This window comes from Colias eurytheme, chromosome 6 (assembly GCF_061535395.1).
Source record: "Colias eurytheme isolate Ceu_HAF_F1 chromosome 6, ilColEury1 Martin Lab GWU primary, whole genome shotgun sequence".
Lineage (NCBI taxonomy): Eukaryota > Metazoa > Arthropoda > Insecta > Lepidoptera > Pieridae > Colias > Colias eurytheme.
This window is the reverse complement of record NC_142985.1, coordinates 681,068-695,384: the sequence shown is the minus strand read 5'-3', so window position 1 is coordinate 695,384 and position 14,317 is coordinate 681,068. Positions and strand designations below refer to the sequence as shown.

The 14,317-nt window shown below is 34.0% G+C and overlaps 2 protein-coding genes across 2 annotated transcripts in view; one reads left to right on the top strand and one right to left on the bottom strand.

The window, feature by feature from the left end:
- LOC149907382 (uncharacterized) overlaps positions 1–14,317 on the bottom strand; it is a 107,319-nt gene that overhangs the window by 72,724 nt on the left and 20,278 nt on the right. Inside the window, exon 3 of the mRNA XM_090102384.1 lies at positions 3,706–3,754. The gene's annotated coding sequence lies outside the window, so the exon portion shown is untranslated. The remainder of the gene's footprint in view (positions 1–3,705; positions 3,755–14,317) is intronic.
- On the top strand, positions 572–1,964 carry LOC149907383 (uncharacterized). The gene has a single exon (XM_090103308.1). It carries the CDS (start codon positions 669–671, stop codon positions 1,812–1,814), a length of 1,146 nt encoding a protein of 381 aa, XP_089959434.1. The 5' UTR covers positions 572–668; the 3' UTR covers positions 1,815–1,964.

Below are 14,317 nucleotides of genomic sequence, written 5' to 3'. Positions count from 1 at the left end.
TCAGCACACCTGTCGGTGGCCGACCCACTCCATCTTGTCTCTTAATGCCGCTTAACCCGTGTTATCTTGTTCACTTTGGTAGAGTATAACGGATGAATGAAATAAGTAAAAGTATTAACTAGTCGAACATATTATTGTAACATTTTTTTTATTTGCGGTACACCTATACGTAGAGGAAAATTCTTGGATATGACTAAAAGGAAATTGCTTGTACGATGTACTACTGACTACAATTTACAGTCCTCATCCATTTTGAGATGATGCATGCAATGTGAGTTATGTGACTTATCAAAAAAAGCCGCTTACCGAATTTTACCGGAATTATTTTCTGAAGCTACGATAAATTGCGTAGGTATTATGAGTTATGACTATTCAAAAGCGTTTAAAAATAAGTCTAAAATAAATACGTAAGATATATTACAAAAAAACATCGTAATACTCCTCACATGAATTGACCAATAGTAGGGATTGAAGCGACAGCCGCTCGCGCAATAGTTATGAGACATTTACTACGTTATTACGAACAAAGGTGACAAAGACTAACATATTAAGTTTAAATTCACTACAGTCTAGTGCAATGCGCGCTCCAAAGCGGACGCATTGCGCTGTGCAGAATATGCATAATAAATAATTAATATTTTTTATTATCGAAGTTTTCGCTCGTAACAATGAGCGCTACGCTTGTGCCTAATGAAGTCCTGGCATTCCTGCAGTATCAGCTGGATGTCATGGATGAAGTTAGCATAGAACAAATCTGCACGAGCAATTTTACGGAGGAAGAGATTCGTGACGCCAAATCACTTCTCTTTTCGGCATTGAATATGGCCGACAGGATGCCGTCTCGCAGGAGGGACGAGAAGGGAGAGAGAAGTCTACGGGACATCATCAAGGTGTTCAAGGAGACCGATCCGGACGACGTGCCGACTTTCGTGGCGAAGGATTTGCGTAAGCTGCCTCCCGTCACATTCGACCACGTCGACGTCACCCGCCTTCTTAAGGATATCACTTCTTTAAGGACGGCCCTAAAGGAGATGGAGTTCAAATTTGGAGCTTCCCAATCCACCATCAACGAGCTGCGTAATGAGGTCGTCGCCCTGCGCGATTCAATTTCATTATGTAGGTCAACGGAGGTTTCAAATGTGAACACACGTCGTGGAGCGCAACGTGAGACTTTTGAGTCAGCGAATTTGACGACGCCGCCGGCCGTCGACCGCGTCACGCCGCGCCCCGCCCGACCCGCGCCTCCCCCGGAGAGCCCGCCACGTGTAGCCAACCCGACACCGGCTGGTTACGCGGCCGCTGCCGCCAAGCCTCCCGTAAAGCGGCAAGATATCACCCGAGATGGAGATCCCGTTAAGCACAGGGACTCCCCGCGCCGTGCGGCACCCTTGTCGAGCGCGAATAGTCATCCACTCGATGAGGAAGGCTTTACAAAGGTAGTGAAAAGGAAGAAGAAAAAGAAGCCCTCCTCCAACAAGTGCGGTACCGCCCCGACCGGTAACAACCACCTGCTGCGGCCCGCCATACCGACGACGCAGCTGTACGTGTCCCGCCTGCACCACTCTACCCAAGCTTCTGATGTAGTGGAGTATGTGCGGGTGAAGACCAAGTTTATCGTGAGGGTCCAGCGCCTGGAGCCGCGCAACAATTTGAATTTTAATTCATTTGTTGTGCGTGTACCGAGCGAGCAGCTGTCGACCTTCATGAGCGAGGAGTTCTGGCCCCGTGGTGTTGTGTTCCGGCGGTTTCGCGGGCGGCTTCGCAACACCCAGCCAAAGCCCGTTCAGCGCAATATGACACCGCCAGTGCCGTGAATTGTGTATAGTGTAGTGCTTAATATATTCTTAGTTTTGTATTAATTTAGTTTAGTTTTAAATTATTATATGTATGTTAGTCTGTAAGGTATTTATAATATGGGTCTGTACAATTTATTGTCTGTTACCTGAAATAAATAAATAAATAAAATAAAAATAAATAAAATAAATTACATTAAGTATAATCCACTTAAATGAAAAAGTTCACCGCATTATCGTTTCAATAAATCACACATAAAAATTAAGCTTCCATAAACGTTTAATATACTTAAATCGCATACTAAAATAAATCATTCTTTTACCAACGAATTTCTGTTAATCTGACTCCGTTATTAATTTATTCAATGCCCCATAAGGCTGTATTTCAAGTTAAATGGCGTGAAAGGGAACTTATGGTAGCTGATTAATGTTTTCCATTCGATTACGACATGATACGGAATGTGTAGTCAAAATGGCCGACAGAAGGTACGCCTACCGAAATTATACGTTTTTTGACACATGCAGGTTGGTGATATTTATGTGTTTACGTTATTGGTCATTGTGGGGTTTAAGCTGATTTATTTATGCTCTTTCAGATACCTTAATATCACTATCTGCCAATGAAGTTACCAGAAGTAAAATTTCTACGTCCTACAAAGGTCCTTCACGATACGTATGTATTTGAAATGTTCAATTAAAAGTATAATTAAATTAAAGTATTACAAAATTATACTTTTAAGTGTGGAATTCGATCAAATTGGCGGAGTCCCTACTTATTGGGTGGAGTCATTAATTAAGAGAAGAAGAAGAAGTAATTGATGGTACTTATTTTATTATTTTCTTCATGTAGGTTTTTTAATTATTATTTCTACTCTCTCAATCGAGCCTGGTACCTAATTCTTGTTAGCGAATATACCCATTAATTAAAATCCCTTACCAAAGTTACACATAACAATTATTTGTCAACACACCTAGGTATCAGTTCTATCTAGTCTTCCCACGAGTTGTAATTTAGGTCGATACCACAGACAAGACACTAATTGTTTTGCACGGATAAAAACAGAATTGCTACTCTGTGCTCAAAGTTTGCGTAACGCTTAAGGTGGTGATCGACTAAGTCAAACATGGTAAAATGTATTGAAAAATATAGGTGATAAAAATAAGAAGAATAACAAGGGTTAAAATGAACCCTTCATAGAGAAAATATTCAAAGACAAGATAGTCGTTTTGCAAGAAAAAAAAGCAAACTTTCAATAAGCTTTTGCAATTAAATATAATCCAACAGTATCATCCTTTGACAAAATCATCATAGTCATTATGGATAACGTATTAAATAAGTTTGCTTATTAAAATAATTAAGAAAATAACACAAACAATTACTATATAAACACTATAAAGCCGTGCTAACCGCTTCAATTTTGTGTCAATGCGAATTATCCATGTTATAACTCATAAGCAAACACCGCATATGCATCCAAGTCGATCATCACCTTAATATTTGCACAAGAAATGAGTAATTTATGATCTGTAACGCGTTTGCGACACGTGTTCTCAGAATATAGTGGACTAAATGTTTACAAAAACAATGGAAAGCGCTTGTCAAATTACACTGACATGTGGTCAGTCACGAAGGCTTTTAGAGCTAAATCCACAGATAAATAATATTATATGTATGTCAGCTTTTCTAATATGTGTATATATTATTTAATCTGTGGAATGATGAAATAAAAGGTTCCAAAGCTTAACATTTGAACAATGCAAATGTGATGAAGAACTAAAATTTAGACAATAATAAAACGCGAGTCAAAAATATTTACCACTTACTTTTAAAGGTATTTATAAAATGTGTATATTCTCTACATGTAATATGTAGCGCATGAAATTGAAATTATGATTTTTACAAAATTATTACCTTTTTAAAATATACGGTCGGATCACAAAGGCCCCGCTTCCAGGTTTATCTGTAAAGAAAAAAAAAGAAAGTTAGAATTGTCTATAAAAAAACACACATGTCTAAGTTTTTATCTAAATAGATTCTACAAAATCCTACCTACCTACTAAATTAATTTCAGATCTGCAATTTCGACTAGAGGTTTATAAAATATGTGAAAAATGAAAATGATCTTTTCCATAATAAACTTTGAATAAGGTACACGAAAGTCGAAACAACTACCAAGTTTACCTTCCTCATATCTAGTACTAGCTGTGCTCCGCGGTTTTACGCGGACCTACGGACCAGTAGTTCCCGAGATAAGCGCGTTCAAACAAACAAACTCTTCAGCTTCATAATATTATAAAAGTGTAGATAAAATCGAACACAGGAAAACAATCAAACTACAAAAAACAAAACCATCAAATTTAGCTGGTCAATGTACCTACGTGGTTACCTACAGTAACAGGTGGACCCGCCCGGGGCATTTTTACTTTTCAAGTTACCCAATATAACACTTATTATGACGAAATCTTACCTTTCATTAAGTATGAGGAAAATTGTTCAATTCAGAGGAAAAATTGTAATTTTATATGAAAGAAAGGTAACGGTACAGATAATATTAAACTAGTAACAGTGATCTTTATAAATTAATTAAATAAAAATATAGTAGAAATTAATAAGTGAGGCTGTATTATACGCGAGCTGATCACATTGAACATTTTTCATATCAGAATTTCATTTAAATTTCAATGGTTTTCTATTTCAAATTATAAACATCTAAATTATATAAGTAACTAGCTGTTCCGCGCGGTTTCACCCCCGTGGCTCCTCTCCTGTTGGTCGTAGCGTGATGATATATAGCCTTCCTCGATAAATGAGCTATCTAACACCGAAATAATTTTTCAAATCGGACCAGTAGTTCCCGAGATTTAAATATTATATGCCCTTAGAAATAACTATCCTAAACAAATGAACACCAGTTTTTGGATAATATTTTAGATAATAATTATTATATTCTTTATCATTAACAGTAACGTTTATATAATACGCTACATAAGAGATCTTATAAAATCAAAGATATTAAATTAGATTTAATAACCCGATTGAAATTAATTAAATTAACACTAAAACTTTCTGAATTGGAAAGCAAATACCATGTAAAAGCTGATTAATATACATTCCCGCGCAGACGCAGCGCCGCGCCGTCACATGTGTACCGTCTAGTCCATTGAATGAGTCCCTCCAAGGGGGGTCTAGAGTGCGTGAGTTAGTAACGTAAGATGTTTCTTCGGAAACATGTCAAGAGTCCCTAGGTAATAAACATACTAAAACCCCGGGCCACTAGGAGGAGCCCCGGAGTGGGGGGAGGGGGGAAATGGGTCCATTTTTTCATTTTTCGCTTAAATCTCAAAAACGGTACATGTTAGAGAAAAACTTTCAAGGAAAAGTTGAAAGGCCATAAAATTATCTACAAGTTGTACCTGAATCATTTTTTCCTATATCCTACCGTTTCTGAGTTATACGCAGTAAAACATGATTTTGGCTCAAACAATTTCCACATCAATCGATCAAAAAATATTTCTTTCTTCCAAAAAACTCAAATGTGCAACTTGTGACCAGTACTGATAGATTGCTCTTAATTAGTTCTATAATTGGTAAAATAAACACATTCCTCCATGGAAGCCTTTAGGAGGAATCGATTGTCAAAATATTATATTAGGGCAGTTTGAGTTACTGAACTTGATCTTTTTATTTTTTTCTTCCAAAAAACTCAAAAGTGCAACTTGTGACCAGTACAGATAGATTGCTCATAATTAGGTCTATCATTGCTAAAAATACCAGATTCCACCATGGAGGCGTTTACGGGGAATTGAATTTTATCAGGGTAGTTACGATACATGAACTTTTTATTTTATTTCTTCCAAAAAGCTCAAAAGTGCAACTTGTGACCGGTACAAATAGATTGCTCATAATTAGGTCTATCATTGATAAAAATACCAGATTCCACCATGGAGGCGTTTACGGGGAATTGAATTTTATTAGGGTAGTTAGTTAAAAAGTTCATGTATCGTAACTACCCTAATAAAATTCAATACCTCCTAAACGCCTCCATGGTGGAATCTGGTTTTTTTATCAATGATAGACCTAATTATGAGCAATCTATCGGTAGCGGTCACAAGTTGCACTTTTGAGTTTTTAGGAAGAAAAAAAATAAAAAGTTCAAGTATCGTATCTACCCTAATAAAATTCAATTCCCCGTAAACGCCTACGTGGTGGAATCTAGTATTTTTATCAATGATAGACCTTATTATGAGCAATCTATCTGTACCGGTCACAAGTTGCACTTTTGAGTTTTTTGGAAGAAAAAAATAAAAAGATCAAGTTCAGTAACTCAAACTACCCTAATATAATATTTTGACAATCGATTCCTCCTAAAGGCTTCCATGGAGGAATGTGTTTATTTTACCAATTATAGACCTAATTAAGAGCAATCTATCAGTACCGGTCACAAGTTGCACTTTTGAGTTTTTTGGAAGAAAAAAATAAAAAGATAAAGTTCAGTAACTCAAACTACCCTAATATAGTATTTTGACAATCGATTCCTCCTAAAGGCTTCCATGGAGGAATGTGTTTATTTTACCAATTATAGAGCTAATTAAGAGCAATCTATCAGTATCGGTTACAAGTTGCACTTTTGAGTTTTTTTGGAGAAAAAAAATAAAAAGTTCAAGTATCGTAACTACCCTAATAAAATTCAATTCCCCGTAAACGCCTCCGTGGTGGAATCTGGTATTTTTATCAATGATAGACCCAATTATGAGCAATCTATCTGTACCGGTCACAAGTTGCACTTTTGAGTTTTTTGGAAGAAAAAAATAAAAAGATCCAGTTCAGTAACTCAAACTACCATAATATAATATTTTGACAATCGATTCCTCCTAAAGGCTTCCATGGAGGAATGTGTTTATTTTACCAATTATAGACCTAATTAAGAGCAATCTATCAGTACCGGTCACAAGTTGCACATTTTAGTTTTTTGGAAGAAAGAAATATTTTTTGATCGATTGATGTGGAAATTGTTTGAGCCAAAATCATGTTTTACTGCGTATAACTCAGAAACGGTAGGATATAGAAAAAAATGATTCAGGTACAACTTGTAGATAATTTTATGGCCTTTCAACTTTTCCTTGATAGTTTTTCTCTAACATGTACCGTTTTTGAGATTTAAGCGAAAAATGAAAAAATGGACCCATTTCCCCCCTCCCCCCTCCTCCGGGGCTCCTCCTAGTGGCCCGGGGTTTTAGTATGTTTATTACCTAGGGACTCTTGACATGTTTCCGAAGAAACATCTTACGTTACTAACTCACGCACTCTAGAACTTTTTATTCAATGGATTAGTCAGCAAAATGAAGTGAGTAATTTTATGTACGGTCAGCAGAAATGATAAATATTATTTCATTGGTTTGAATTTAGAATTTTCAGATTCATTTTATAGTGAAATAGAACAATTGAAATGAAAAAACATATTGAGAATGTGTAAAAAATAAACCTTAATGTAATCGCTGTAGATACATTACATTTACACCGGTTAAAAGTTTAAGTTAGTGCTCATTTAAAAATTATATTTGTAAAAAATCAAAAGATGATTGCACTTGGCATTTAATATACCTAATATAAATTATAAATTCCGCTTTTCTCGCTCGTAGTAGTTTTATTGTTTACTTTTCAAATACAAATTTAAAAAAAATATCATATCACAAAAAAAGGGAACCTTTTTTTGTGATATGATATTTTTTACATACAGCATACAGACAGCATATAAGTGGAAATATGTATAGTGTGTAACAGTGTACTGTGTGGTCAAACCAGCGATCGAAAGTGAAACTGTGTGACGTAGATCGGTCAGTGACCCGCGATAAGAGATAACGTGTTAAACCTGAGGTCATTTGTTCTATACTTATTTGGATTAGGAAAAGTTCTAATAAAAAGTATTAAAAAGTATTACTGTTTGTAAAACGATAGTGTTGTGTGGAATTAGAGTTTAATCTTGTTGAAAATCTAAGATCTAAAATATTTTAATGGACGTCTACTAGGTTTTCGCATTGCCAATATAATAAATAAAGGGAAAAGACGCTTTAATGTGATTATTATTTACTTATTGCATTGTCTCCTCAAGTTTCAATTTAATCTGTCCCTTCAAAGTGGGTCAAAATCGAGTCTAAAGTTCGTACAAAACCGACTGGTTACATACGAACTTACAAACATAGAAATGAAGCTAATAAAAGCGTGTTAAAGAAATATCCAAATCTAATCGAATATATATATATACCACATGTCCGTCCGTGGGCAGCGGCCTAGAATTCAAACTATGATCGCATAATTGCGTAGTTTCGAATAAAATATGGCAACATTGCAAATCTGTCAATGAAGGTCTACTTGGAATTAATTTATCACAAAATGGGCATTAGAAGGGAAATATTTTTAGGTGCGGCAATAAGGGTCGAATACGGCAATGAGCTGAAGTTTGCAGATAATCTTTAAAGTAGCTTTTGACCGCGACTTTGTGCACGTTGACACAGCTTTTTAATTAAGAACTTATGAGTATAGATTATATATTTATGTTAGTATGGATGTATGGATTTTTGTTAAACTCAATCTTATAAAAACTAGTAAACAGATTTTGATGAAACTTGGCCAACTTGGCCGTGTTGTAGCTTATGTACCTAAGTACAAAACTGTAGAAATACTAACTATCTAGCTTCTATCTAGTTATCGATCATAGATTTTTACAGTTAAATGATTATATTCTGTAGTATCACATAGGCTATACCTATGCTAATTTCGTCCGGAAACCACACAAAAAACTTAGTGAATAATATATAAAATTTGCTTTGCAATATTATGGTGATTGCAATAATATTGGCCCATTTTCACGCAAAACCAAGTTTGACATGAAAACGTTATTATATCGTTATTCGATAACGAACCGTAACGATAACCGTTATTGGAGATAGCAGTTAATTTAACGATTGTTAACTCATTGAAGCCATCAGTTACGTATTCGAGTCATGTTACGTGTGATCTTTTTGTATATATGAGATAGGAATTATATACATCTACAATCGTTTTTTAGGTATAATTTAAACATAGAGTTTGTTTAAATTATACTTCGAGCAGTATCATACATGTTCAATTTAAAAAATTATAATTGATCGAAAAATAAAACGCAGAAATATAAAACGAAACATTTATAAGCGTAGCGAGAAAGAAAACAATAACCAATTCGCGATAAATCCAACTACGTTTAGACAAATCCATTAACCACAAAAAACAGTAGTTATAACTAGAAATAGATTCATTCACGAAGTATCGATGCATTAAATCGATTACTCAACCTTTCATAGCCCATCGGCTCTGAGGCCGACACGCATCCTTGGCTCACCAGCCTCCGGCTATAGTTGAGGTCAAATAACTAACTTATAAAAATATTTGGAATAACAATAATAATATTGTTTATAACAATAAAGTCTTTTTAAAGTGATTTACAATTTATGAAAAACACAGACACGGTAAAAAGTAGGAATAACTACTACGTTATTAATATTTATACCTACCTAATTATGACAATCAAGACGATATTATTATACTGTAAATGTGTTTGGTTTTGTTTTCTAAATCGACAAGCCTTTTCACACAAATTGTTTACATTGTAACAAGTTTACAATATGTATCTCAGCAGTAGTGGTCTGAACAATGTGCGTATGAATTAAATTTTTTTATTTAATTTTTGCATGCTCTAGTAACGAACCCTCGACCTTTCTATGTAAGTGTAGGGATCTTATCATTTAGCCACAGTTCAGATGTTTAACTATTAGTATAGTATGATATTATCTCTAGTTTAGCATACATTTGTTTCAATGTAAACAAGGGCCTGTAAGGGCAGGACCGGCTAGCCGCTAATCGTAGCTTTCTCAATCACTTTCACAGTTTCATATTATTTAACGTATGGGTGTTACTAAACGTTAAAAGTAAAAGTTGGTATCGATAGGCGGCTCTATAGATATAAATTACACTGAGGTACCGGTATTTCATAATATTATATATAGGTATACGTAACTTCACATGTTTTTATACGTTTACCTATAAAATTACCAAAAACTGATGCAAAATAATATTTTCAGAGTGCGGTAATGGCGTAGTTATTTTTATGAAGAGTACAAAATAATATAAATAAATAATAATCCCGCATTATCTGGGATTATCTATGAAATTCAATCCCTCACGTGAAGGAATAACAAACATATACGAAAAATATACATACATAAACATAATATACATATATGTATAGCGTGATACATCCACGAACAACCTTACAACTCAATTTACGCTGTATTTGAGGAAATAATCAAAGAATCGATAAATATGTTTGTTCAGGCATCGGTACACTTTGTACCTCTTCAAACATTCTTTGGCTTGACCAAACATACACGAGGTCAATATTATCGAACTTCAATATTGATTTATTTTATTATAAGGGATATATGCTTTGAGGATAACCTAAAAGCGCATAAGCACTAACACCCATTTCTTTGCCCGTGTTACATTAATGTAGCTTATTAAGGGCTATACATTTCTCCAAGATAAAAGCCATTTATTAAATTTTAATATGAAAAGAAAAATTTCCTTACAAATCAGTGAAGATTTTTCAAAAGTTATTTTAGTAGTTGTGAAGACATTCAGACATTCTCATCATTTTATAGCTAATAGATACTTACTTCAATATAATTTAGGTATCTGTTAACTATAGTGCACTTCAATAGAATCATTAATCGAAATCAATCGCTTCATCTCAATTACAACTCAATTTCCACTACAACCTATCCTTGAAACACATTTTCAACTCAACAAGGTTCCGTATAACTGACCATTCATTACATAGGGTTCAGTCGTGAAAGGTCTGGACCTTAGCATTTAAACTACAAGACCGTAAACAAATGCTGCCACTCTTAATTGTAACAAAATAACATGCACAGAAGCTTATTTTCTATTCTTTATAAATTTATAGCTTATTTTCTGTTATCAATAAATATATAAGTAGAAAGGTATGGTCAAAATGAATTTACTTCTGTTTTCTTTTACTCGTTGAGTTAGATGATTGAATCGGCTTTATATTTTCTTCGATCCGATCGAAATCAATAGCAGTCTAATCGTAACGAGGTGTGATACATTTAAAAAAAAACCGGCCAAGTGCGAGTCGGACTCGCGCACCGAGGGTTCCGTACAAACCTGCAAGGTTTGTTACAGCTTAAAGGTATTATAGACCTGAGTATTTGGTATGAATTTCAATTTATACCTCTACGCGTTTATGAGGAAATGGGTAGTAAGTTTAAAATTATTAAAAAAATATATATTATGTGATGTAACTAAAAATTTATGGTTTTCGTAATTTTTCCTTTATCTATGCTATAAGACGTTGCTTCGTACCAAATTTCAAGATTCTGAGTTCACGGGAAGCACCCTGTAGGTTTTGATTCCCTTGCAAGTGTCGAAAATTTGCGGCATAAACGGCTGTATCTTTTGATTGCGTTGGCTTAGAAGTTTGATTTTTTCACAGCTTCAAGGGACAGTAGACCTGAGTAATTGATATTAATTTCAGCTTCATACCTACACGCGTTCCTGAGAAAAAGGGTCTTGACAGACGGACGGACGGACAACAAAGTGATCCTATAAGGGTTCCGTTTTTTCCTTTTGAGGTACGGAACCCTAAAAATCAGACATCTTCAATATCTACAAATTTTTAAAAAAGCTGAATTTCACAAACTATCCTACATGTAACTTTCACTTACGGACAGCTGATGTTATACGGAGAACGTTATAGAAAAGTTGAAAGATATTAATTTTACTTCTATGAATACGTACGTATCATCTAAACTTCTGATCATCCCAGCTTTGCCTGCGTAGACCCAGACTAAATAAACTAATTAAGTTATTAAAGCCTGTGATACTCTATTTTTAAGATTTAATTAAATGATTATACAAAAAATATTCACATACATTGAAAACCCATTTATAGGCAACCGTGAAACAGGCGGGAAAAAATGGCATCTATCTCACTCAATCATACATCGAACTAGGAAGAAGCCCGCGCTTTTTCAACCTGTCATCCGACGACAGATTAAAAATCCCATGGTTAAATATGGCGGATCGATAGAAAGTGAATATTATGCTAATAGAACCTCTTCGGAAAGGCAGATATTACAAAATACTTTCCCATTTACGTACGAAGCTTTAATTAATAGATTTTAATGTCTTGACCATTATCAACGCAATAAAAATTACGATTAGAGTAATTTATTTTAGCTATAATGATTTACATAAGTATTAAGTAACTTGATACTAATTAATTATTGTCATGCTCTGTGAACCAGAAAACAAGAAAGGACTTGTATGCTAATTTTATATGTAAAATCTGTGCCTCCAGTGAATAAGGGAATAACTCAAAAACAGCACTTTTCAGGAGAGACAAAAAACTGTATATCAATACTAAATCTTTAGTAATTCAAAATTTTAAGCTTGTATGTGTAAGATATGATGTTAGACTATATTTTTACATAGGAACACATATTGTAACAACCCCATAAATATACTTTTTTCGTGTTTTTTTGTAGTTGTGGCCTTATGAACGAGTACTTCATGGAATAACTCAATGTATTCACATAATTTTTTTTTTACTCTTTGCAATATAACGACTTATGCCCTTATGCACTATGTTCATAATCGCACAACACGACTTATATTATTGCCAGTTTTGGTTTTATAGAAATGATGTGACTTATTATGCTTGAAATTTGTGTACTTTATGACTCAATTGAGGCATTTTAGTGGAAAAACTATGCACGTAGCTTGAAAAACGAATGAAATCAACGGGTTTTTTTTTCGTTATTAGATAATAAAAACAAAGCAACATTTAGGTATTTATTCATTTAACCCTAGAAGTCCAATCTACGTAAATTTGACGTATGAACTCTTCTATATTTACCATCGAATCGCTGCAAAATCCAGAACCAACTTATTAGCCGTCGAGACCTAGCAGTACATAGTTGGCTCATCCAGGTAAATTCCGCCATTTGGTTGTAAAGAGGATTTTGTGCGTCATTTTGACGTATAATTGGGCTTTTCGTAACTTTTAAGATTGTTTCAAATTTTTATTTTGTGATTTATTTGAATAATTTTTTTCCAAGTCACGTTTCACATGATATCTATAGTTTTATACTAACTTTTATACTAGGACGAAAAACCTTCAATTTTAGTAAATGACGATTATTGTCCTCCGCTGGATTTGGACTTCAAGCAAAGGGATTGGGTGGCTGAAGATGTTGTCCGGAGTAAAACCGAATATGTTATGGGGTTTTGTTACCCATGTATAATGAAAGTCGTAGATTGTAAAATAAACGTTTAATCGATCTTTCAATAATACAGTACTATGTTGTTAATGCTATACAATGTTTCACCAGTCACCACAATGAGCCTAGTCTGTACAGGTTAGCAGGAGACAATCATTGAGTATTGGTATTAAATACGTATCAACTGCATATTGCGTTTTGCGTATTAACTATTGTCCTAGTGAAAATTAATCGTCGAATCAATTTAAAATTCGATCAAGTGCGTTCCGTTTCGTAAAATATAGATAATAAAAGTGGCAACGCCACAATGTCATGGTGGTATACATTGAGGATACAAGCACTATAAAGAGATAAGAGAAGACCGAAAACCATATTCCTGTATGTTCAGTTAATACAGGAAAAGTTATAGGTGGTCAGTGGCGATTTTTTACGGCATGATATAGAATTTTAACAATGTCTATATCATATAATATCAATATAATGTAGATAAATAAAGAAAATACAATGAGCCGCAAAGATTTTATGCAAAATTAAGCACAGATTTGAAGGTGGCTTGGATGCAAATACGACTTGTGGCACGCACTTTGAAGAGACTCTACCTGACAATAGCCCAATTTTTTCAAAATATGTGGTACCAGAGTATCCATTAAATGTTTACGAAAATGCAGGACCAAAGAAGTATCGATATTGCGGATTTTTTTCCTATAAAAAAGGCAAATTACCAAAGCACAGTGGCTAAAACGCTATATGCGGAGAAAACAATATTCATAATTATTGTCAAGCCTGGTTATAAATACTTTTTTTTATGCGACTATTATAGACTATAATATTATTGTCTTGATTATTGTAGTTAGATAATTAAAAAAAAAAAAATTAAAAACGAGTTTTTTTTTTAAAAACTTACCCAATTATTTAAGAAGAAAATATAAGTTTAACATTTTTGTTGGCTTTTTTTAGATGATTCAATTATCGTTCTGTATTTATATAAACAAAGAGTATAATATCATTAAATGCACTTAATGTGTTAACTGTATTTTTAATATCTATTGCAAAAAATAGTTAATTTCCATAGAAATATATTAGTATCCCAAGTTAACTGATAAATACCTTTTTTAAAAAATATAAAGATTTGTTGTTGGAGATTTATTGAAAAAAAAACGATTTAAAAATAATAAGGAATAGGTATG